The sequence below is a fragment of the Lipotes vexillifer genome, unplaced genomic scaffold, assembly GCF_000442215.2.
Source record: "Lipotes vexillifer unplaced genomic scaffold, Lipotes_vexillifer_v1.1 scaffold708, whole genome shotgun sequence".
Taxonomy (NCBI): domain Eukaryota; kingdom Metazoa; phylum Chordata; class Mammalia; order Artiodactyla; family Lipotidae; genus Lipotes; species Lipotes vexillifer.
The window spans coordinates 1,133,931-1,152,108 of record NW_006781346.1 but is presented as its reverse complement, the minus strand read 5'-3'; the positions used below and the strand labels follow the sequence as shown (position 1 = coordinate 1,152,108).

Below are 18,178 nucleotides of genomic sequence, written 5' to 3'. Positions count from 1 at the left end.
AAGAGCGGTGCTGCACGCCATTGGGAGGGCTTGCCTCTAGTTCCTTGCTTGCTAGGAACAGAGAAACCCAGTCAAGGCAGGTCAGGAAAGGAGGCTTGTAGTACAAGGACACATAAACCCAAAAGGGAGACACACAGGACCTTGTGGGAATCTGAGGGCAGGAACCGTGGTGCACTCAGGCTTCAAGGGAACTGGAACTTAGGAGTTTTCCTCCACGGTTTCAGCCTACATACATGTGGCCACCTTGGCTACTCAGCCTACCTCTGATGTTTAGGATGCTTCCACTTCAGTTTTTACCACCTACTAGCAATTTCCCTCTATGTTTGATTTCACATTTCACAAGGAGTGAATCTGAATGGCCAGCTGGTTCCTTAGATTCATGCAGCTGTGTTTAGGGTCACATGGTACCAAAGAAAGGCCACTTGGGTGACCAGATTTGTGGTCACGGAGTTTCACTTACACGTGCCTTGGCCATATGTCATGAAGCATGCCTGGTACATGCAGCCACTTTTCCAGCACAGACAATTCTATACAAAGACTTGTTGGTTCAAGGGTTTGCACACATGAGTTCCTGTCCCATATCTGTGGCTGATGCTGAAGATACTGGCAGGGTCCTAGACAGGAACTGTGGCTGAAATCTGAGTTGAAGTCATCAGGGTGGGCTGCCTCACCCCAACACATGTGTCATTTCCACCTTTTTATTTTTTTTTATTTTATTTTATTTTTTTGTGGTACGGGGGCCTCTCACTGCTGTGGCCTCTCCCGTTGCGGAGCACAGGCTCCAGACGCGCAGGCCCAGAGGCCATGGCTCACGGGCCCAGCCGCTCCGCGGCATGTGGGATCTTCCCGGACCGGGGCACGAACCTGCGTCCCCTGCATCGGCAGGCGGACTCTCAACCACTGCGCCACCAGGGAAGCCCCCCCACCTTTTTATTAATAGCATCTGTGTTATACTGGACTCAGTCAGGTTACGTTTTCTCCTTTTGGAGTGGCTCTGGCCCAAAATATTAAGCATCCTTGGCTCCTTAAGGACCAGCATTTGGTTCTTGTCTCCTTTCCCTCCTGGAGTGTCTCCTCTCTGCCCATAAGACTGAGGCTCGTATGGGGCTGCTTTCTCTTCCCTGCACTCCCCCTGCCTTTTCTGCCGTATGCCCGTTTTCCGGAGTATCAGCTCTCTCCTCCCTGTTGCCAGGGTTGTGGTGGGCTAGAATAAGCTCCACCGTCAAGACCCATTCCTAACACCACCTGCATGAAGGGAGTTCACATTTGCCCTCTCCAGATGAACGCGTTTATTCCCTACTGGATGGCCCAGTGGGCAGGGCTGAGGCTGCAGAGGCAGGCAGACTTGGGTCACACCCCAGCTTTGCCCCTTGGAGGGCACAAATCAACGGCCACACTTCTGGAGTCTTGGCGCATGGGCATAATGATACCTGGCTTGTGGGGTGGTTGTGAGACTTCATGACATTTATTACAGTTCGAACTTCGAACACAGAGCTTGCTATTTAGCAGACTCTCAATAAATGATAACTTTTTTGGCTTTGTTTTTTAATAGAAAACGGGGAGTTTCTTTCCCTGGATCTTGGAGGATCTAAGTTTCGAGTCTTGAAGGTGCAAGTCTCTGAAGAGGGGAAACGAAATGTCCAGATGGAGAGTCAGTTCTACCCAACACCCAATGAAATTATCCGAGGGAATGGCACAGAGGTAGCAGGGCAGGGGCTCTGTGAAGGTGGGGGAAGGCCTTGGCATCAAGTTCCTGGGTGACCGTGCCTTAGCCCCGTGTCCTGTGCTCTCTCTTCTCTGCAGCTGTTTGAATACGTAGCTGACTGTCTGGCAGATTTCATGAAAACCAAAGACCTGATGCAGAAGAAATTACCTCTTGGCCTAACCTTTTCTTTTCCCTGCAAACAGACTAAGTTAGAAGAGGTAAGGCTGGTGCAAGGGAGGGGGAGCTGGATAGGATTTGGGTTTGGGGCTGGAGAATGGCACGTGCAGGGGTCAGGCTGGGAACAGGAGAGATCAGCAGGAGTTTTCTTGTTTGATTTTTCTTTTTTTTTAAACAGTGAGGTGGAATTGTGAGGCAGGGAATATGTTAACACGGCTGCCTTGATTTTACACTTCCTAGGGGCACAGCACAGGGAACAAAATGGTTTTCACCACCAAGCTCAGTGGTTCTCAGACCTTGGTTGTGTTGGAATCCCTGGAGGGTTTGTTAAACACAGATTGCTGGGCCCCATGCAGGAGTTTCTTAATCATTGGGGCCTTAGATTTGTATTTCTAATAGGTTACTGGGTGATACGAATGCTGCTGGTCTGGTGACCACTCTCAGAAGCATTGACACAGCTAACTAGAATAAGAGGGGGAAGACTTGGGGAGTCTCCCTCTACAGTGAGCGCTTAGGAGGAGGACTGAGGTGGGGTCACTGGAGTGACAGTGTTACTGGACAGACCCAGCACCTGAGATGTATAGTCTCAGCTGTGCCACTAGCCAGCTGGAGTCTCCGGTAATCCATCTCTGTGTGCCTCAGATTTTCAATTTAAACTTTTCAATTCCTACCCTCTTTCCTCTCTCTTCTTTTTCCTACCTTGAAAAAGTATTACCATTTTATCATCAGAAACACACACACACACACAAAGAAATTTCTCTTTGGCTAAGACTTGGCTAAACAGGGAGAAGGCAAAGCTGATCTTATGTGAATCTGTGACAATAAACAAGGGGCCATATAAAAGGACAATGAGCTTTCTGGGACCAGGGGGTTATTGTCACAAGTCAGGTCTCCGCAGGCCACTCCTGCCTGGGGTGGTGGTCTGTGAGCTCCTGCTGCACAGACTGGTCGTGACACCCAGCTCATAGTCAATTCATGGACCACCTTGACTTGGGATGTGTTTGATATTGTTGGCTTGAGCCACTTATTGATAATGGGATAGTGGGAAGGGAATGGGTTTTCACATCCCACAGACCTGGCTTTGAATCCTGGCTCAGAGCAAGTTGTGTCCCCTGGGCAATTTACTTAACTTCTTGGGTCCCTTGTTTTCTTATCTGTAAAACAAGGATAATATCTACTTGCTGGGCTGAGGTGAAGCTTAGACGAAGCATCTGTAATGCGCTGAGCACTGTGCCTGGTGGATCAATGGTAGCTGCAATGTTTTGACAATTGTCCCTATACAACTTGTCTCTTCATTCTTTTGTACCTTGTCCCCCAATTCCACAGATGTTTCTGGAGGGCAGGCACTGTTTTATATTGTTCTTCCTCTCCATCCCCAGGGTCTCTAGCACAATGTCTTATATTTAATAGCTATTTGATAACTATCTGACAATTGAAAGGTGCAATCAATCATTTATTAGATTCCATTGAATGGGAATTTGCCATCATCTGTCTATATGGGAGATGGGCTGAGGTTTACTTTTTAATTATTTTCTTGAGAAAGAATTAGAAAAAAATAGTGTGAAGAAGGTTTCAGGGAATGTTAGAAGAGGCCAGGTGGAGCTTCGCTTGTGTTTGTAGACTGGAAGAGCAGAGGTCCCCTGAGTCAGTAGGGAAAGTGGGAGGAGTCAGGAATCAGGCCTCAATTCACCAAACAGTTAAACACCTCTTATTTGAGCTTAGGAACAGAGACCTCAAGAAGAAGGAAGATGATGATGATGATGATGATGATGGTGATGATAGACTGTATCTCAGATTTTGACACTGTGTCTTGCACTCTGATGAACTCTTTATGTGTATAACCTCATTTAAATCCCAAAGCAATCGTATGAGGGAGATATAATTATTTCCACTTTATATTTGAGAAAGTGCAGTTCAGAGAGGTTAAGAGACTTACCCAAGGCCACACAGCCAAGAATGGCTCAGCCCAAGCTCACAAACTCCCTGACCACACTGACTTTCCAAAAAGACACAGGTCTAGAATGTTTAAAATGCCAGCAGGTGCCTGAAAGCATTTTGACCCATTTTGTGTTGTATCCCAATGAGGGTTTTCAGACGACATTTAAACGAGGCAAGGGTGGCTTGATTATATCGAGGAAGGGAAAAACTTTTTCTCTTCAAAGTCTAGTTGAATAACCTGCATTTTATAAAATATCCTCCCAAGCTGCCTTTCAGTGAAGTCTAAAGTAGAAAAGCTTCTGCCACAAGGAAATGCGTTAGTAATAATAACCGAGAGTGGGCATAGCTATTACCGTGATTGTGCTGCAGATGTAGATTTATGACATGAAAATAAGGGCTTTGGAGAAGGTGGAGTCTGATCAGCCATGTAAGTGCAGAAGGAGGTGGGAAGGGGAAGACTTCTTATGAGGAGGTATGGCTAAGGGGGATTCTTTGTAAAACTAAAAAATGATTAAAGATCAGGGCATTGGAATTAAAGGAGGATGTTAGTTTGTTGTTGCTGTTGTTTTGTTTAAGTGAGGGAATGGAAAAGTCTTAGCCAAAGAGAAATTTCTTTGTGTGTGTGTGTGTGTTTCTGATGATAAAATGGTAATACTTTTTCAAGGTAGGAAAAAGAAGAGAGAGGAAAGAGGGTAGGAATTGAAAAGTTTAAAGAAGAAAATAGAAATCTCCTCTAATCCCAACCTTCAGAGATACGCCCTACTAGAATTGTTGGGTTTTCCTTCCAGTCATATCTATATTAAATGCTGGTGTTATACTGTATGTGTAATTTAAAAATATGTAGATGTATGTATAGCTTTTTTTTCACTTAACAATATATCACATGCATTTATTCCCCACTCCCCCATATATACTCCCCCCAACAGGTCCCACGTTGTCCCTAGCATCCTTTTTGGGGGGACACCACCCTACAATCTCTCAATCCTCTGTCTGGTGGGGCAGGGATGTTACCATAGCCCATGAGGGCAGAATTTAGAGCTACCACTAGGTAGCGCTGTGGGGCAGGGAGAAACCTGGTCACTGGGGGGGTGGGGTGCGTCAGAGACCTATGTTCCAGTTGGGCTCTGTCCTTCACTCACTGTGACACCTGGAACGGCTTCCTTCCTCTCTAAAGCTTGGCTGCTTTATCCATAAACTGAGGGGGTGGGGATGGTCAGGGAGTCAGTAAGTTTGGGCTCAGCTCCTCTTGACTATGTGACCTTGGGCAAGTCTCTTAATCTCCAAGTTCTCTTCCAGTCTGAAAAATTCTGTGATTATTTGCTATGTTAGACATGAAACTCTTGAGAAACACCAATTGTAAGCAGATAATTGATAATGCAAATTGAGCACTATTTTTCTAAGTTGAAATGAAGTCCCTGAGGGAGTCTTACAAGGTAACATGTCAGTTCTGCTTTGTGGACCTTGCAAACCAGGCATTCTGCACACATCATGCGTCTACCGTATGCCGGTACTTCTATCAGAGCAGTCCTGTGACAGAGGCAGGGAAGTGATGTTTCCATTTTACAGATGAGTAAACTGAGGCTCAGAGAGGTTAAATGACTTGGACAATGTCTTATGAATCTAAGTGTTCTGACTCTGCTGCCATTGTTCTTTCTGCCCCTATGTATTATGTTTTAAACTGCTCAGATGAGAGTAATAAACATGTCAAAATTATTAGAAAAGGCCTCTGGAGAAATGTTGAAAGGATTGGTGTGATTCAGCTTAAAGAAGAGAAGGCCACAGGGGGATACAGTTTAAGCATGAAATTTCTGCAGTTTCAGAACTGAGTGCCTTCCTTATTTTGTCTGGATCTGAAATCTTCCCCCAGGGTGTCCTGCTTTCATGGACAAAGAAGTTTAAGGCGCGGGGAGTTCAGGGCACAGACGTAGTGAGCTCTCTGACCAATGCTATGAGAAAACACAAGGTAAGGAATCCATCTCCGCGTGGGGAGGTCTCCCAGTTCTAGCCCCTTTCTCTTGCGGGGGTGAGGGGAGGATGTGGAGGAGGGTTATCTCCTACATGCCTGCCCTCAAAGGAGAATCAGAGATGGATTTGATCTTAGGGAAGTTCTCACTGTAGCACAGATGCTGCCGATTTGGATAAACCCACCTGTGAGCCTTGGCATGTGGAGAGTGTTCCGATCACTGTTGAAGGGTGACCCGCACTTCCCTGGGGCCTCCCCAGCTGCCACAGCCCCTCGGGGGTCTTGGTTAGACCTGATGCTGTGTGTGATGCTCCAACTGCCACCTTGCCTCTCTGAGGCTTAAAAGGTCACTTTCTTTGCTGTCTGGTTCTTGATCCCACTTTCCACTCTCTACTCATTGAGTATTTCTGTTTGTTGAATACATTATGATAATTTAAAGAACTATAAAAGAAAGACATGCTCCTTGCAGAGCTGAGAAGTACCCAAATGACTTGCTACCATGATAGCATGAGGAATATATTGATGTATACCCTTCCACTCTTTTTTCTCTTTAAAAGTGCTCTCATGTTCTTTTGTACCCTTTGTTTTTCTCTTATTGTTTTCATTTCACTTTAAAATGCTCCCCCAAACCTTGTGGAACCATGGTGTAATAACCCACGTTGACTTGGTAGAGCGGGAAACCCATGGTGGTGCCCACGGAGAGGACTTGGCTGAGGCTAGTTAAAATGTCCCCATGGGCAAGGACTTTGGTGTTTTCTCCTGGAAACGCTATTGCTCCTATAGGATAAACATGCTTTTCTCAGGGTCCCTCAAACATGGGCTGGAGTCCTGGTGATCGATCCCTCGTATTTTCATTGCTCAGAGGCTTTCACCCGCAGAGCAGGAGCATGAGTTCCACTATTCAGCTCCCAGCTGCTCTTTGTCTCCCCTGAACCTTGACAAAGGCCTTATTCCTTACAGGCAGGCCCAGAAAGCAGGATCTAGAGATTGTCTCAACCAGGCACCTTCACTGCTTTTGCTTCCTCTGTGGGGAAACATAAACGGATAACACCTCCCTCCCACCCACTGATGCCCTCTGGGACTTGTGTTCCAGCAGGACTTAGATGTGGACATCCTGGCTTTGGTCAATGACACCGTGGGGACCATGATGACGTGCGCCTATGATGATCCCTACTGTGAAGTTGGTGTCATCATTGGTAACTCAATTTGACTTCCTTTGTGGAGGAGGGTGAAAGGGGTTGGTTTGGGGCTTAGTTTCGGGGAACTCTGAGTAAATTCTGTGGGAAGGTTATTGGCACTTTCTACTTAGAAGAAGCAACATAGGGAGATGGAAAATTAATATACGCATTCATTCAACAAGTGTTTACTGAGTGCCCGTTGTGTGCCGGGCCTTGTGCTCTGCATCAGATTCTCAGTGGTGAGAGTCCCAAAGGTTCCTGTGCTCATGAAGCTTTCAGCACGGAGGTGGGTGAGAGACCGAAAAGGCCTAAACAAGTAACATAATTTCAGGTGGTGGTTAGTATGATAAGGAATATAAAGCAGGGTGATGTGACTGAGAGTGACTGTGGTGCGGTGGTCAGGCCGGGCCTTGCTGAGCAGTGACATTCGAGCAGGGGCCTCAGTGATGAGAAAGAGGGAGCGAAGCAGAGCTGGTGAGGAAGAGAGTCCCTGTGGCCTCTGAGGTGGGAATGAGTCCGGGGTGCTCGAGAAACCCTAAAAGGCTGAATCAAAGCGAGTGAGGCTGAGGGTAGAAGGCCTTTCACGTGAGAGAGTGGACAGGACTGGGCAGGTGGCCTAGGACACGGAGCACAGTCACTGGAAGGTCTTTGGCTTTTACCCCAGGGGAGACAGGGCACGGGAGGACTTTGTGTGGCAGATAGATAAGTGGGGTGTGCATTTTAATTTATTTTTTAATTATAAATTTATTTATTTTTTGGCTGCGTTGGGCCTTCGTTGTTGCGTGTGGGCCTGGACCAGGGAGGCCGCAGCGCGGCGGGGGTGTCTGGTGGGTGGTCCCAACACCTGAGCTGGGAGGGGCTCTCCTGGAGGGGTCCATGAGAAGACTGTGCAGGGGACAGTAAGGCCAAATGGACCAGGTTTATAGGCTGTTCTCAAACATCCCTGCAGCTTCCCTTTTCCTTTACCACTATTGGGGGAAGTTTTCTGAATTGCTTTTTCTTAATTTCCAACTCACTCTCCTCAGCCTGACTTTCCCAAAGGGCAGGATCTCTACAGCGGAGGGGCTTGATCTGCCTTCCTGTTTCTGGAGCCCCACACCTCTGAATGGGCCTGGCGCTTGTCTGTCATGGCATCTGCTACTGCCCACTGTGTGTGTCTTAGCGACTGTGTCTGGTAACCTGCCAATTGGGTGCCATGCCTAAACAGTGTCTGTGCTTTTCCGAGAAAAGCTTTTTCCAAATATTCTGTTACACTCTGATTCTCTACATCTCTTATTTCTCATGTTGGCTTTAAAATTCTGACACCAGAGTATCAGCCAGGGGAAGATACTTTAAAAAAAATATTTTTTTAAACAGCTTTTTTGGGGAATTCCCTGGCAGTCAGTGGTTAAGACTCCGTGTTTCCACTGCTGGGGGCCTGGGTTCGACCCCTGGTTGGGGAACTAAGATCCCGTAAGCCACGCGATGTGGCCAAAAACAAAAACAAAAACAGCTTTACTGAGGCATAAAATCCTCTCATTTAATTATATAATTCAGTGATTTTTAGTGAATTTATAGAGTTTTGTAACCATCACCACAATCCAATTAGCACATTTCCATTATCCCAATAGGTCCCAAAGCTACTGGCTGCAAATTGTGCCTATCTGCAGCCACTCACCACTACTCAAGTGTCTGAGGTATTTCCTTGGAGTGAGTTTGTGTTTGAATAATGGCATGTTGCTTTCTTATGTGATAGCTAATCACTGTCAAAGATAAGGGTGTAGCTTATGCTAGGAACAATTTGTGGCAGGCAATGAGTAAGGAATATTTTTAGTATCAAATAGAAGCTAAGTAGCATAGGGAAAGGATTAAAAATATTACTGTGGGTCGGTGATTTTTTTTTAATATATTTACGAAGTTTGGTTAACTCATCCTCCTCTTAGTAAATATACTGTCAGCTTTCATACATATTCATCAGGGACTGCGTCACAATTGACTCCATTGATAACAGCAAACCATTAACACCCTGGCAAGTGTAGGCTTGGCATGTCAGCTTTATTCCTCATGAACTCCCCAGCTCGCCAAAAGCTGCTTCCCTCAGCGAGAACCAGCCCCCGGAGTGGATCAAAAGCACTTTGTGATGCGTTCAGAGGACTCTTGGGCAGTTGAGAGTCCCCTCTGTCTTTGTCCAGCTGGGAGCCCTCACGTCTCTGTTTTCTCCCTGATCCCTCGTCCAGGCACCGGCACCAACGCGTGCTACATGGAGGACATGAGCAACATCGAGCTGGTGGAAGGCGACGAAGGGAGGATGTGCATCAACACTGAGTGGGGGGCCTTCGGGGACGACGGGGCCCTGGAGGACATCCGCACCGAGTTCGACCAGGAGCTGGACCTCGGCTCTCTGAACCCCGGGAAGCAGCTGTGAGTACCCTGCGCTGTAATCTGGGCATCGGCACCAGTAAATGTCCACTTACTCAGGTATGCTGTATACCTGGGAGGCTTCTTAGCTGTGACTCGTTACCCATCACAGGGAGTTTATGAATCAAGGCTTGTATTTCAGTTTCACTGGACAGATGAGGAAAATGAAAGCCAAGGAAATTGAGTGATTCGAATTCAGTCCAGAGGTAGGGGAGATACAGCTGTGAACTGAACTAGGTGTCCTGCCTTCTTGGCGCATTTGGATGAGTGGCCACAGAACAAACCAGTGCAGCCTGAGGAAGCACACACTCCTCATTTGTGTTCCCCTTCCGCCCCGACCCCTCCTTCTCCGAGGCCTAATCATGCAGCACCTGGTGTGAGTCCCTCTCAGTCTCAGGTCTTGCCGAGCCTTTCTCTGCTCTCATCCCACACTCACCTGTGGTATAAGTGTTCAGGGTCTGCCTCAGCTCTGCCTGTTTGCTGAGCTCCCGGAAGGCGGCTACACCTGTGATTTTCCTTTCCTTTCTACACATAGGGTCTTACACATTATTGCAGTTCATTAAGTGTTTGTTAAAAAAATAAGTGTTGAATGAAAAAACGCTTAAAATTTTAAAAAATAATTTCAGACTTACAAAAAAGTAGTGAAAATAGTATAAAATTCCCCTTCACTCAAATTCCCTAATAGTAACATTCTCTCTCTGTGTATATGTATATACACAGACACATAAAATACACATATGTCTATATAAAATTATTTTTCTGAACATTTGAGACTAAAATCACAAACATAATATCCCTTCACCCCTAAATACTTCAGAGTGTATTATCTGAAAAGAATTACATTCTCTTATATAATTAAAGTATAATTGTCAAAATTAGGAAATTAACACTTAATCAGTTCTAATCTCTAATTTACAGATCTTATTCAAAACTCACCTGCTGCCCCACTAATGTCCTTTAAAAAAAAAAAAAATTGTCCTGGTCCAGGTCCAGGATCACACATTACATGTTGCTGCCGTGTCTCTTTAGCCTCCTTTAATCTTCTGTAATATCTGTTTGGTTTTCATGATCTTCAAGCATGCAAGCCATTTATTTCACAGAATGTCCCTCAACTTGGATTTGTCTGACGTTTCCTCATGATTAGATTCAGGGGATGTATTTTTGGCAGGACTATCACACAAGTGGTGTGTGTCCTCCCCTGGGCATCGGATCTGGAAGCACATGTTTGTTCCTTACTGGGGATGCTGACTCAGATCACTTGGTTAAGGGGATATGAAAGAGGTTTCTGCACCATAAGGTTATTATTATTCTCTCTATAATGAATAAGTATCTGGTGAAGAGATACTTTGAGACTATGTAAATATCCTGTTTCTCATTAAACTTTCACTCTCTAGTTTTAGCATCTATTGATGAATTTCTAGATCCATCATTCCCTGTAGGTTATTAGTTGTTATTCTACTATAAGTAAGAGCTTTCCTATCTCCTCCATTTATCTACTTATACTAATATGGATTTTTTTTTTATTTAATGGGTTATAATTCCTTCCTATTATATTTCTTTTTTTTTTTTTTTTTGTGGTACGCGGGCCTCTCACTGTTGTGGCCTCTCCCGTTGCGGAGCACAGGCTCCGGATGCGCAGGCTCAGCGGCCATGGCTTACGGGCCCAGCCGCTCCGCGGCATTGTGGGATCTTCCCGGACCAGGGCACGAACCCATGTCCCCTGCATCGGCAGGTGGACTCTCAACCACTGCGCCACCAGGGAAGCCCTATATTTCTTTTGATATTCAAATTCTTTTCAGATTTAGCCAGTGGAAGCGCCTTCAAGCTAGTCCCTGTGTCCTTTTGACATGATTCCATCACTCTTTAAGTACTTCTTTATTTTCTGGCACAGTAAGATGCTCTAGGCTCACCATGCACTTTCCCAGCCGCAGCCCTGAAATCAACCATTTTCCCAAGAAGCCCTGGTGAATAAATATTTTAAGTACCTCCTAGAAACCACTTAACACTAGAAGTGCATACCTGGGGAGCAAATTTCTGCTTTGGATGCACCTGGTCCCCAGCACACACCCATTTCACTGGTGACACAGAGCAGCCACAGCCCAAGAAGTGGTGCCATTTTGGGGACTTTATCATCCTCATCCTATCCATTTCACTTAAAATAAATTCCACTCCCCCAAACCCAACCTGGATTTCTTTTGATTGTCTTGTTTCTGCAATGTTCTAAGACTTTATATGAAATAGATAAAGTTGATTAGGAAACAGGTTGTCCTTGATTTTGTATCTTATGTTTGCAGAATAAAAATTATATTTAATAGTTTACTTGGGAAACAGTAAGTAATTGCTTGTTGTATGCAGACTGAGAGTCCAGGTGTAGGTAGCCTGGTGGGATATTTCATCCATATTATTGTAGAACCTCTCTGGAGCTATCCAAGCCCATCTCACAGACACAGCATGTTTCTCTCTTGGGCAGAAACATGTGTAGGAGTTGGAAACATTTGAAATTTGGATTTGTCATGCTGTGGTTGGTGATCCTGGGAAAGTACCTGAAGTCTCTGAAGTTGAGATTCCTTATGCCTAATATGAGAATGGCACCCCCATGGCCAAGGGTGATTTGAGATAAAGATTTTTGGAATCAAGCACTTTGTGATCAGGAAAGAATCTTCGGTTTCCTCTAGTTTAGTCCTCGCCTTTTACAGGTGAGAAGAATGTAGCTCAGAGAGGATGAGTGGGCTCCCAAGGGTACCCCAAGCTGGGACAGGGACTGAGGCCTCCTGACCTGTAAAGAGGCCCTTCCACTACTCATGCTTCAAACCATGGGCTGTGGCTCATGGGCTTTGGGAAAGGATGCTGCATAACCAAAGGCATTGCTGCCACTGATCTGTTCACCAAATTGTAGGTTTGAGAAGATGATCAGCGGCCTGTACTTAGGTGAACTCGTCAGGCTCATCTTGCTGAAGATGGCCAAGGCAGGCCTCCTGTTTGGCGGCAAGAAATCCTCCGCTCTCCACATTAAGGGCAAGATTGAAACACGGCATGTGGCTGCCATGGAGAAGTAAGCTGCTGGCAGGGTCCCTTCCACCTTGACTCTGCAGAGGGTTAGGGTGGGCAACCAAGGAGTGGTGTGCTCGTGGTGGTGGTGCACAGAAGGAACCAGATCTTCCTTCTTCACAGGATTTCATACCTGGACACAGCTTCGGGTGGATTAGCAATGCCTGCCATGCCTCACATGTGGCTTCTTGTTGGTTTCAGCAGCCAGGGATTCTGCTGTCTGGAGGTCTGCACCCTCCTCATGTTTTGTTACCTTTTTCCTCACTGAAGTGGTGACATAACTTTTTTTTTTTTTTTTGCGGTGTGCTGACCTTTCACTCTTGTGGCCTCTCCCGTTGCGGAGCACAGGCTCCAGACGCGCAGGCCCAGCGGCCATGGCTCATGGGCCCAGCCGCTCCGCAGCATGTGGGATCTTCCCGGACCGGGGCACGAACCCGTGTCCCCTGCATCGGCAGGCGGACTCTTAACCACTGCGCCACCAGGGAAGCCTGGTGACATAACTCTTTTAGGGTCACAGACCCCTTTGAGAATCTGATTTAAGTTCTGGACCCTTTACCCCCAAAATGCACATTTGCACACCATTTTGCTTATAATATCAGGGCATCCTTGGACCCGTTAAAACCCAAGCATGGAATCCAAGTTAAGAATTCCTGCTATAGCAATAACCTTCTCTACCTGGTACTGTCAGGGACTGGCTTTGGCTTTGGCTTTGGCTTTGGCTTTGGTGATTAGGGGGCTCACACAAAGGTGTGCAGTGGGGAGCTGACTGGTGATGGTGGCTGGCCCCAGTCGACCCAGGATCCTGTTCCTCAGGCTTAGAAACCCTGGCATTGCCCTGAGCTTTGCAATCAGCTTGGATTCTGAGTTCAACAGGGTGACATCTGACTTCCAGAGTCTGTGTTTATGCAGAGCTTGACAGAGACTGAGTTTCTGTAAAAGGCAGTATAGCACAGGATGCTTAAAAGGGTGGGCTCTGTAATCGAACTGCCTGAGTTCAAATCCTGCCCCTTGCACTTACCAGCTTTGTGCCTGTGGACAGGTTACCTACCCTGTCTGTGCCTCAGATCCCTCTTCTGTGCAATAGGATAATGACAGTACTCCCCCCAGGATTGTTGTGAGGGCTGAGTTAACACATGTCAAGTCCTTAGACAAGCACCTGGCACATAGTGTGCAATAAATAGTGGCTGCCGTGATCATTGTTGAAATCGTCATTATTATCACATGACTATGTGCCAGGCTGTTTATTTTCACAGTCCTGAGAGGTGGGAATGCTGGCTCTCTGAGGGGGACTCCCACGGGATGGAGAAGTGTGGTCCTCTCATTCCTATCCCTTGGCTAGGTATAAAGAAGGCCTGGCTAATACAAGAGAGATCCTGACGGATCTGGGCCTGGAGCCTTCAGAGGCCGACTGCATCGCGGTCCAGCATGTCTGCACCATCGTTTCCTTCCGCTCAGCCAATCTCTGTGCAGCAGCCCTGGCAGCCATCCTAACACGCCTGCGGGAGAACAAGAAGCTGGTGCGGCTCCATACCACGGTGGGCATGGATGGCACACTCTACAAGATCCACCCCCAGTGAGTGCTGGCCACCGGCCCACACCCCCTGCAAATGAGTCCAGTCTGTCTGCTTGGAACCGAGTCCAGTTTTGTCTCTAAACTACGCGGCTTCTCTGGGTTGCTGGACCCAACTGCCTTCTGTGGTTCTGAGATTACAGGGGAAGGAGTGAATTCAGAGATTACATTCATCTAGCTGGCTGGGTTGCTTTAGGGGATCATTCTTAAAGGAATATTCTGCTAAAACCAGTCGCCCAACTAGCAAAGCCATGTGTTTATCCATCTGTCTATCCATCTATTCATCTATCTATCCATTATTATTATTATTAAATACTTGCTATGTGGTAAGATTGGAAAGTAAGATACATCCAGTTATAAATGGGGGAAAATCAGGATGGCAGGGGTTGCCAAGTCCACATGAAAGATACCAGTAGGAAGACAGTATCGTTTGAGTCTACTTGGGGGGAAAAGAATAACAGCAGTAAACAACAGTATTCAACTATTCGTTCTTTCATCGCTTTTATCCCTTTGCCTTTATTCCTCAAGGTTTCATTAAGTACCTGCTACTTGTCAGGCTCTGTTGTAAGCCCGGTAACAGAGCAGTGAAGAAAACACAGTCCCTACCCTTATGGAGCCTAAGTTCTGTTGGGTTGGCAAACAGTAAACAAACAGGGAAATGAGAATTTCCCAGAAGGAGGGAGCACAAAAGTCCCTCTGACTAACAGAGGTGTTATTGGAAGTCAGGTGGGTACACCTGGGAAGAGCTAGGCAAAGAACCCTTCCCCTTTGGGCAGAGATGATGTTCAGCCAATACATTATGTGTGGACATGCACTACTGCTTATAATATTAGTGATAAAATAACCACTTCTTTGAGCCTTCCAAGTGTCCCTTCCACTGTCCCAGCTGCCCTGGTCCCTACCCCTACTCACCCCCATCTTCCCCCTCCATCCAGCAACTGAAGGGGTGAGCCTTGGCCCAGCAGGTCTCCCCAGGAGCCTGTTCCTCTGCTACACCTGTGTCTGTTTCTATTGGCTGGGCCCGGGCCTTTATGATTTTTACATATTTTGCCATCCCCCCTCCACCTCCAGATACCCAAAACGCCTGCACAAGGTGGTGAGGAAACTGGTCCCAAACTGTGACGTCCGCTTCCTCCTGTCGGAGAGTGGCAGCACCAAGGGGGCCGCCATGGTGACTGCAGTGGCCTCCCGCGTGCAGGCCCAGCGGAAGCAGATTGACAAGGTGCTGGCTTTGTTCCGGCTGACCCAAGAGCAACTTGTGGGCATTCGGGACAAGATGCGGGTTGAGCTCGAGTACGGGCTGAAGAGGGACACCCACCCGCTGGCCACGGTCAAGATGCTGCCCACCTACGTCTGCGGGATGCCAGATGGCACAGGTGGGCCATGCACAGCTCCCTTCTCTGATGGGCCACCCAGAGCTCATATCAAAACTCCTTAAATCCAGTTAGGTCTTTTGTTTCAAGAGCCTTGGGTTCATGTCTGTAATGGAGGGAGGAGGGTTGGGGTAGAAGGTTAGTACTCTGCTCAATCTGTTTGCTTTGGCTGATCCACGGCACTGGCAGTGAAGATTACCTAAATTAGGTTCCATGTGTGTGAAGACCCAGATGCTGTTCCCAGGGGCTACCATCTGGACACTTGGAGTGTCTGGCTTGTCTTCCACCCTCTTCTCTGGCTCTCTTCTCTCCTGGGGCTTGGCTCTCTTCCTCTCCCCTCTCTTCACTTTCTGCCTCTGACTTTTCCGATACTTTATCCTTCTCCTGGTCCTCTGCTCGTCTGACGGTAGCCACAAAACAGTGAGGTCAGTTCTTTAGACAGGTTACTCCACCTCTTTGAATCTCATGAGTCTCACCCAGATATAATGACCTTTGTAAAATGCTTCATATCTTTAATTTGCTTTTGAACATTTAATTTCATTTTGTGCTCACAACTACTCTGTATGTTTTATAAAGAGAATGATTCCCATTTTATGGATGCCCAAACTGAGACTCAGAGAGGTTAGGTGACATACTCAAGGTCACACAGTTGTACTTGGAATCTCTCAACAAAGATCTTTTCTAGAGCCAGTATCGTTTGAGTCTACTTGGTGGGAAAACAATAACAGCAGTAAAATACACTATTCAACTATTCATTCTTTCATCACTTTTATCCTTTTGCCTTTATTCCTCAAAGTTTCATTAAGCACCTGCTACTTGTCAGGCTCTGTTGTAAGCACGGTAACAGAGCAGTGAAGAAAACACAGTCCCTACCCTTATGGAGCCTAAGTTCTGTTGGGCTGGCAGACAGTAGACAAATAAACGCCAGGTGATGCCATGTAATGACAGGGCTATGAAGAAAAATAGACCACCATCAGGGGTAAGAGAACTGGCTGAGAGTGAGGTCTTTGGCAAATTCAAGGAACAGCAAAATGCCCAGTGTGGCTAGAACAGAGTGAATGAGGCAGGGAGAGAGGTGAGGAATCACACAGAACAGACTGACATGCTCTGCAATGTCAGAAAACCGAGAGGCACTGCACTGGGGGGCCCTGGACGGTGATGGGCGTCAGACTCGATACAGTTTCTTATTAGTCAGGTGGGGGTGTAAGAATCCAGGGAAGGGGCGAGCAGGACAGAAGAATCATTTCATGCTCAGGATGAACAGCTCCTCTAGGCCATATGACAGGATGGAAGCACCTTCCCGAGTCCATTGTAGTCAGGTAGCCTGGCCTGGATTCACCCTCAGAGCCTCCCTGAGCATAAGTATCATGTGTGGCCTTTACCAGACAGCAAGAAAAGCAGGCTGGCCTCAGATGGGCTCAGGATGCCTGCCCAGTGCCCTGACACTGTGCTTGGTGACCGCCACACCCCTTTGGCCCATGAGCCCCAGGCTGGCAGGCTCTGGATCTGCTCACTTTCAGCATCACCTCTTCCTCCCAATGCCTGCACACAAGGCCCTGCTCGGTGCGTGCCGGTGGAATGCAGCCCCCGCTTTCTCCACCACAGAGAAAGGAAAGTTCCTCGCCCTGGATCTGGGGGGAACCAACTTCCGGGTCCTCCTGATGAAGATCAGAAGCGGACGGAGGTCAGTGCGAATGTACAACAAGATCTTCGCCATCCCCCTGGAGATCATGCAGGGCACTGGCGAGGAGGTAAGTGCCGGGCAGGGGGATCCGCACTCCGAGGTGCCAGCCTGCCACCCTGTACAGTGCAGGCCTGGCATGACTGCCGCTCTCTCCCTGCAGCTGTTTGACCACATTGTGCAGTGCATCGCTGACTTCCTGGACTACATGGGCCTCAAGGGAGCCCAGCTGCCTTTGGGCTTCACATTCTCATTTCCCTGCAGGCAGGCGAGCATTGACAAGGTAAGACGGCCCAGCCTGGTGGGTCCATTCCCTCCTAAACCTGGGGAAGCTCGAGACAGCCCTGAGTCACTGTTCATTTTATTTCGGGGTCTCAGGTTCAGGGCAGCTGGGGAGACATGATCGAGAATTTGGACCATTTAATTTTTTTCTATTTACTGTGTTCCCTTTTCATTTTTATTGTTTCTTTGATTGAAGTTTACAAAATAAGTTAGTATAGTATACAATAAAGGGACACTTGGATAAGGCTACTGTTAAAAGAGAGGTCAAATCATATTATCGAGAGATAAGAAGAGGTAACGACCAATTAAGGCCAGTTATAACTCTTAGTCTACAACATTACCTGGTTCTTCCTGTGTAAACAGGGAAATGCAATAGGTTGTAGGGTTTTTATTGTCTGATGAACAAAAGCATACCAGTGCATCAGAAGAAATGCATTTCTTTCCTGATATTAGAATTTCAGGAGTTTATCACATAGGCACTTACCTAGTTGACATTGAAGAACATCATGGATAATGATTTTAATAAATTATTCATAATAATTTAGAAATGTACATCACAAGATTTTTCTTGGAATTCTTGGATAAAAGCACCATTCACCAGCTTATGGAGAACAGAGTACTCTCTTTTGCTCTCTGATAGGCTTATGTCAACCAAGCTTACAGGACTGGCATAAAAGCACGACACCACTCCTCAATTTATAGAGAGAACTCTGGTTAGCACAGCAAGTCAGCCAGAGAGCTTATGACAATAATAAGAGTGACACCAAAGATTTGTTAAGATTTTGTGTAATCCAGTCAATGTCCCCATGATGTACACACTATTTTTTGCTTTGTTTGTTTTACCTTTTTTTTTTTTTTTCTGTACG

General features: G+C 46.8%; 1 protein-coding gene across 1 annotated transcript in view; it reads left to right on the top strand.

The window, feature by feature from the left end:
- Positions 1-18,178, top strand: part of HKDC1 (hexokinase domain containing 1) — a 42,280-nt gene that overhangs the window by 9,974 nt on the left and 14,128 nt on the right. The window contains exons 3-12 of the mRNA XM_007454570.1: positions 1,553-1,701; positions 1,804-1,923; positions 5,688-5,783; positions 6,880-6,979; positions 9,178-9,361; positions 12,255-12,410; positions 13,746-13,979; positions 15,048-15,352; positions 16,955-17,100; positions 17,194-17,313. Of these exons, the coding sequence (XP_007454632.1) occupies positions 1,553-1,701; positions 1,804-1,923; positions 5,688-5,783; positions 6,880-6,979; positions 9,178-9,361; positions 12,255-12,410; positions 13,746-13,979; positions 15,048-15,352; positions 16,955-17,100; positions 17,194-17,313 (1,610 nt within the window). The remainder of the gene's footprint in view (positions 1-1,552; positions 1,702-1,803; positions 1,924-5,687; positions 5,784-6,879; positions 6,980-9,177; positions 9,362-12,254; positions 12,411-13,745; positions 13,980-15,047; positions 15,353-16,954; positions 17,101-17,193; positions 17,314-18,178) is intronic.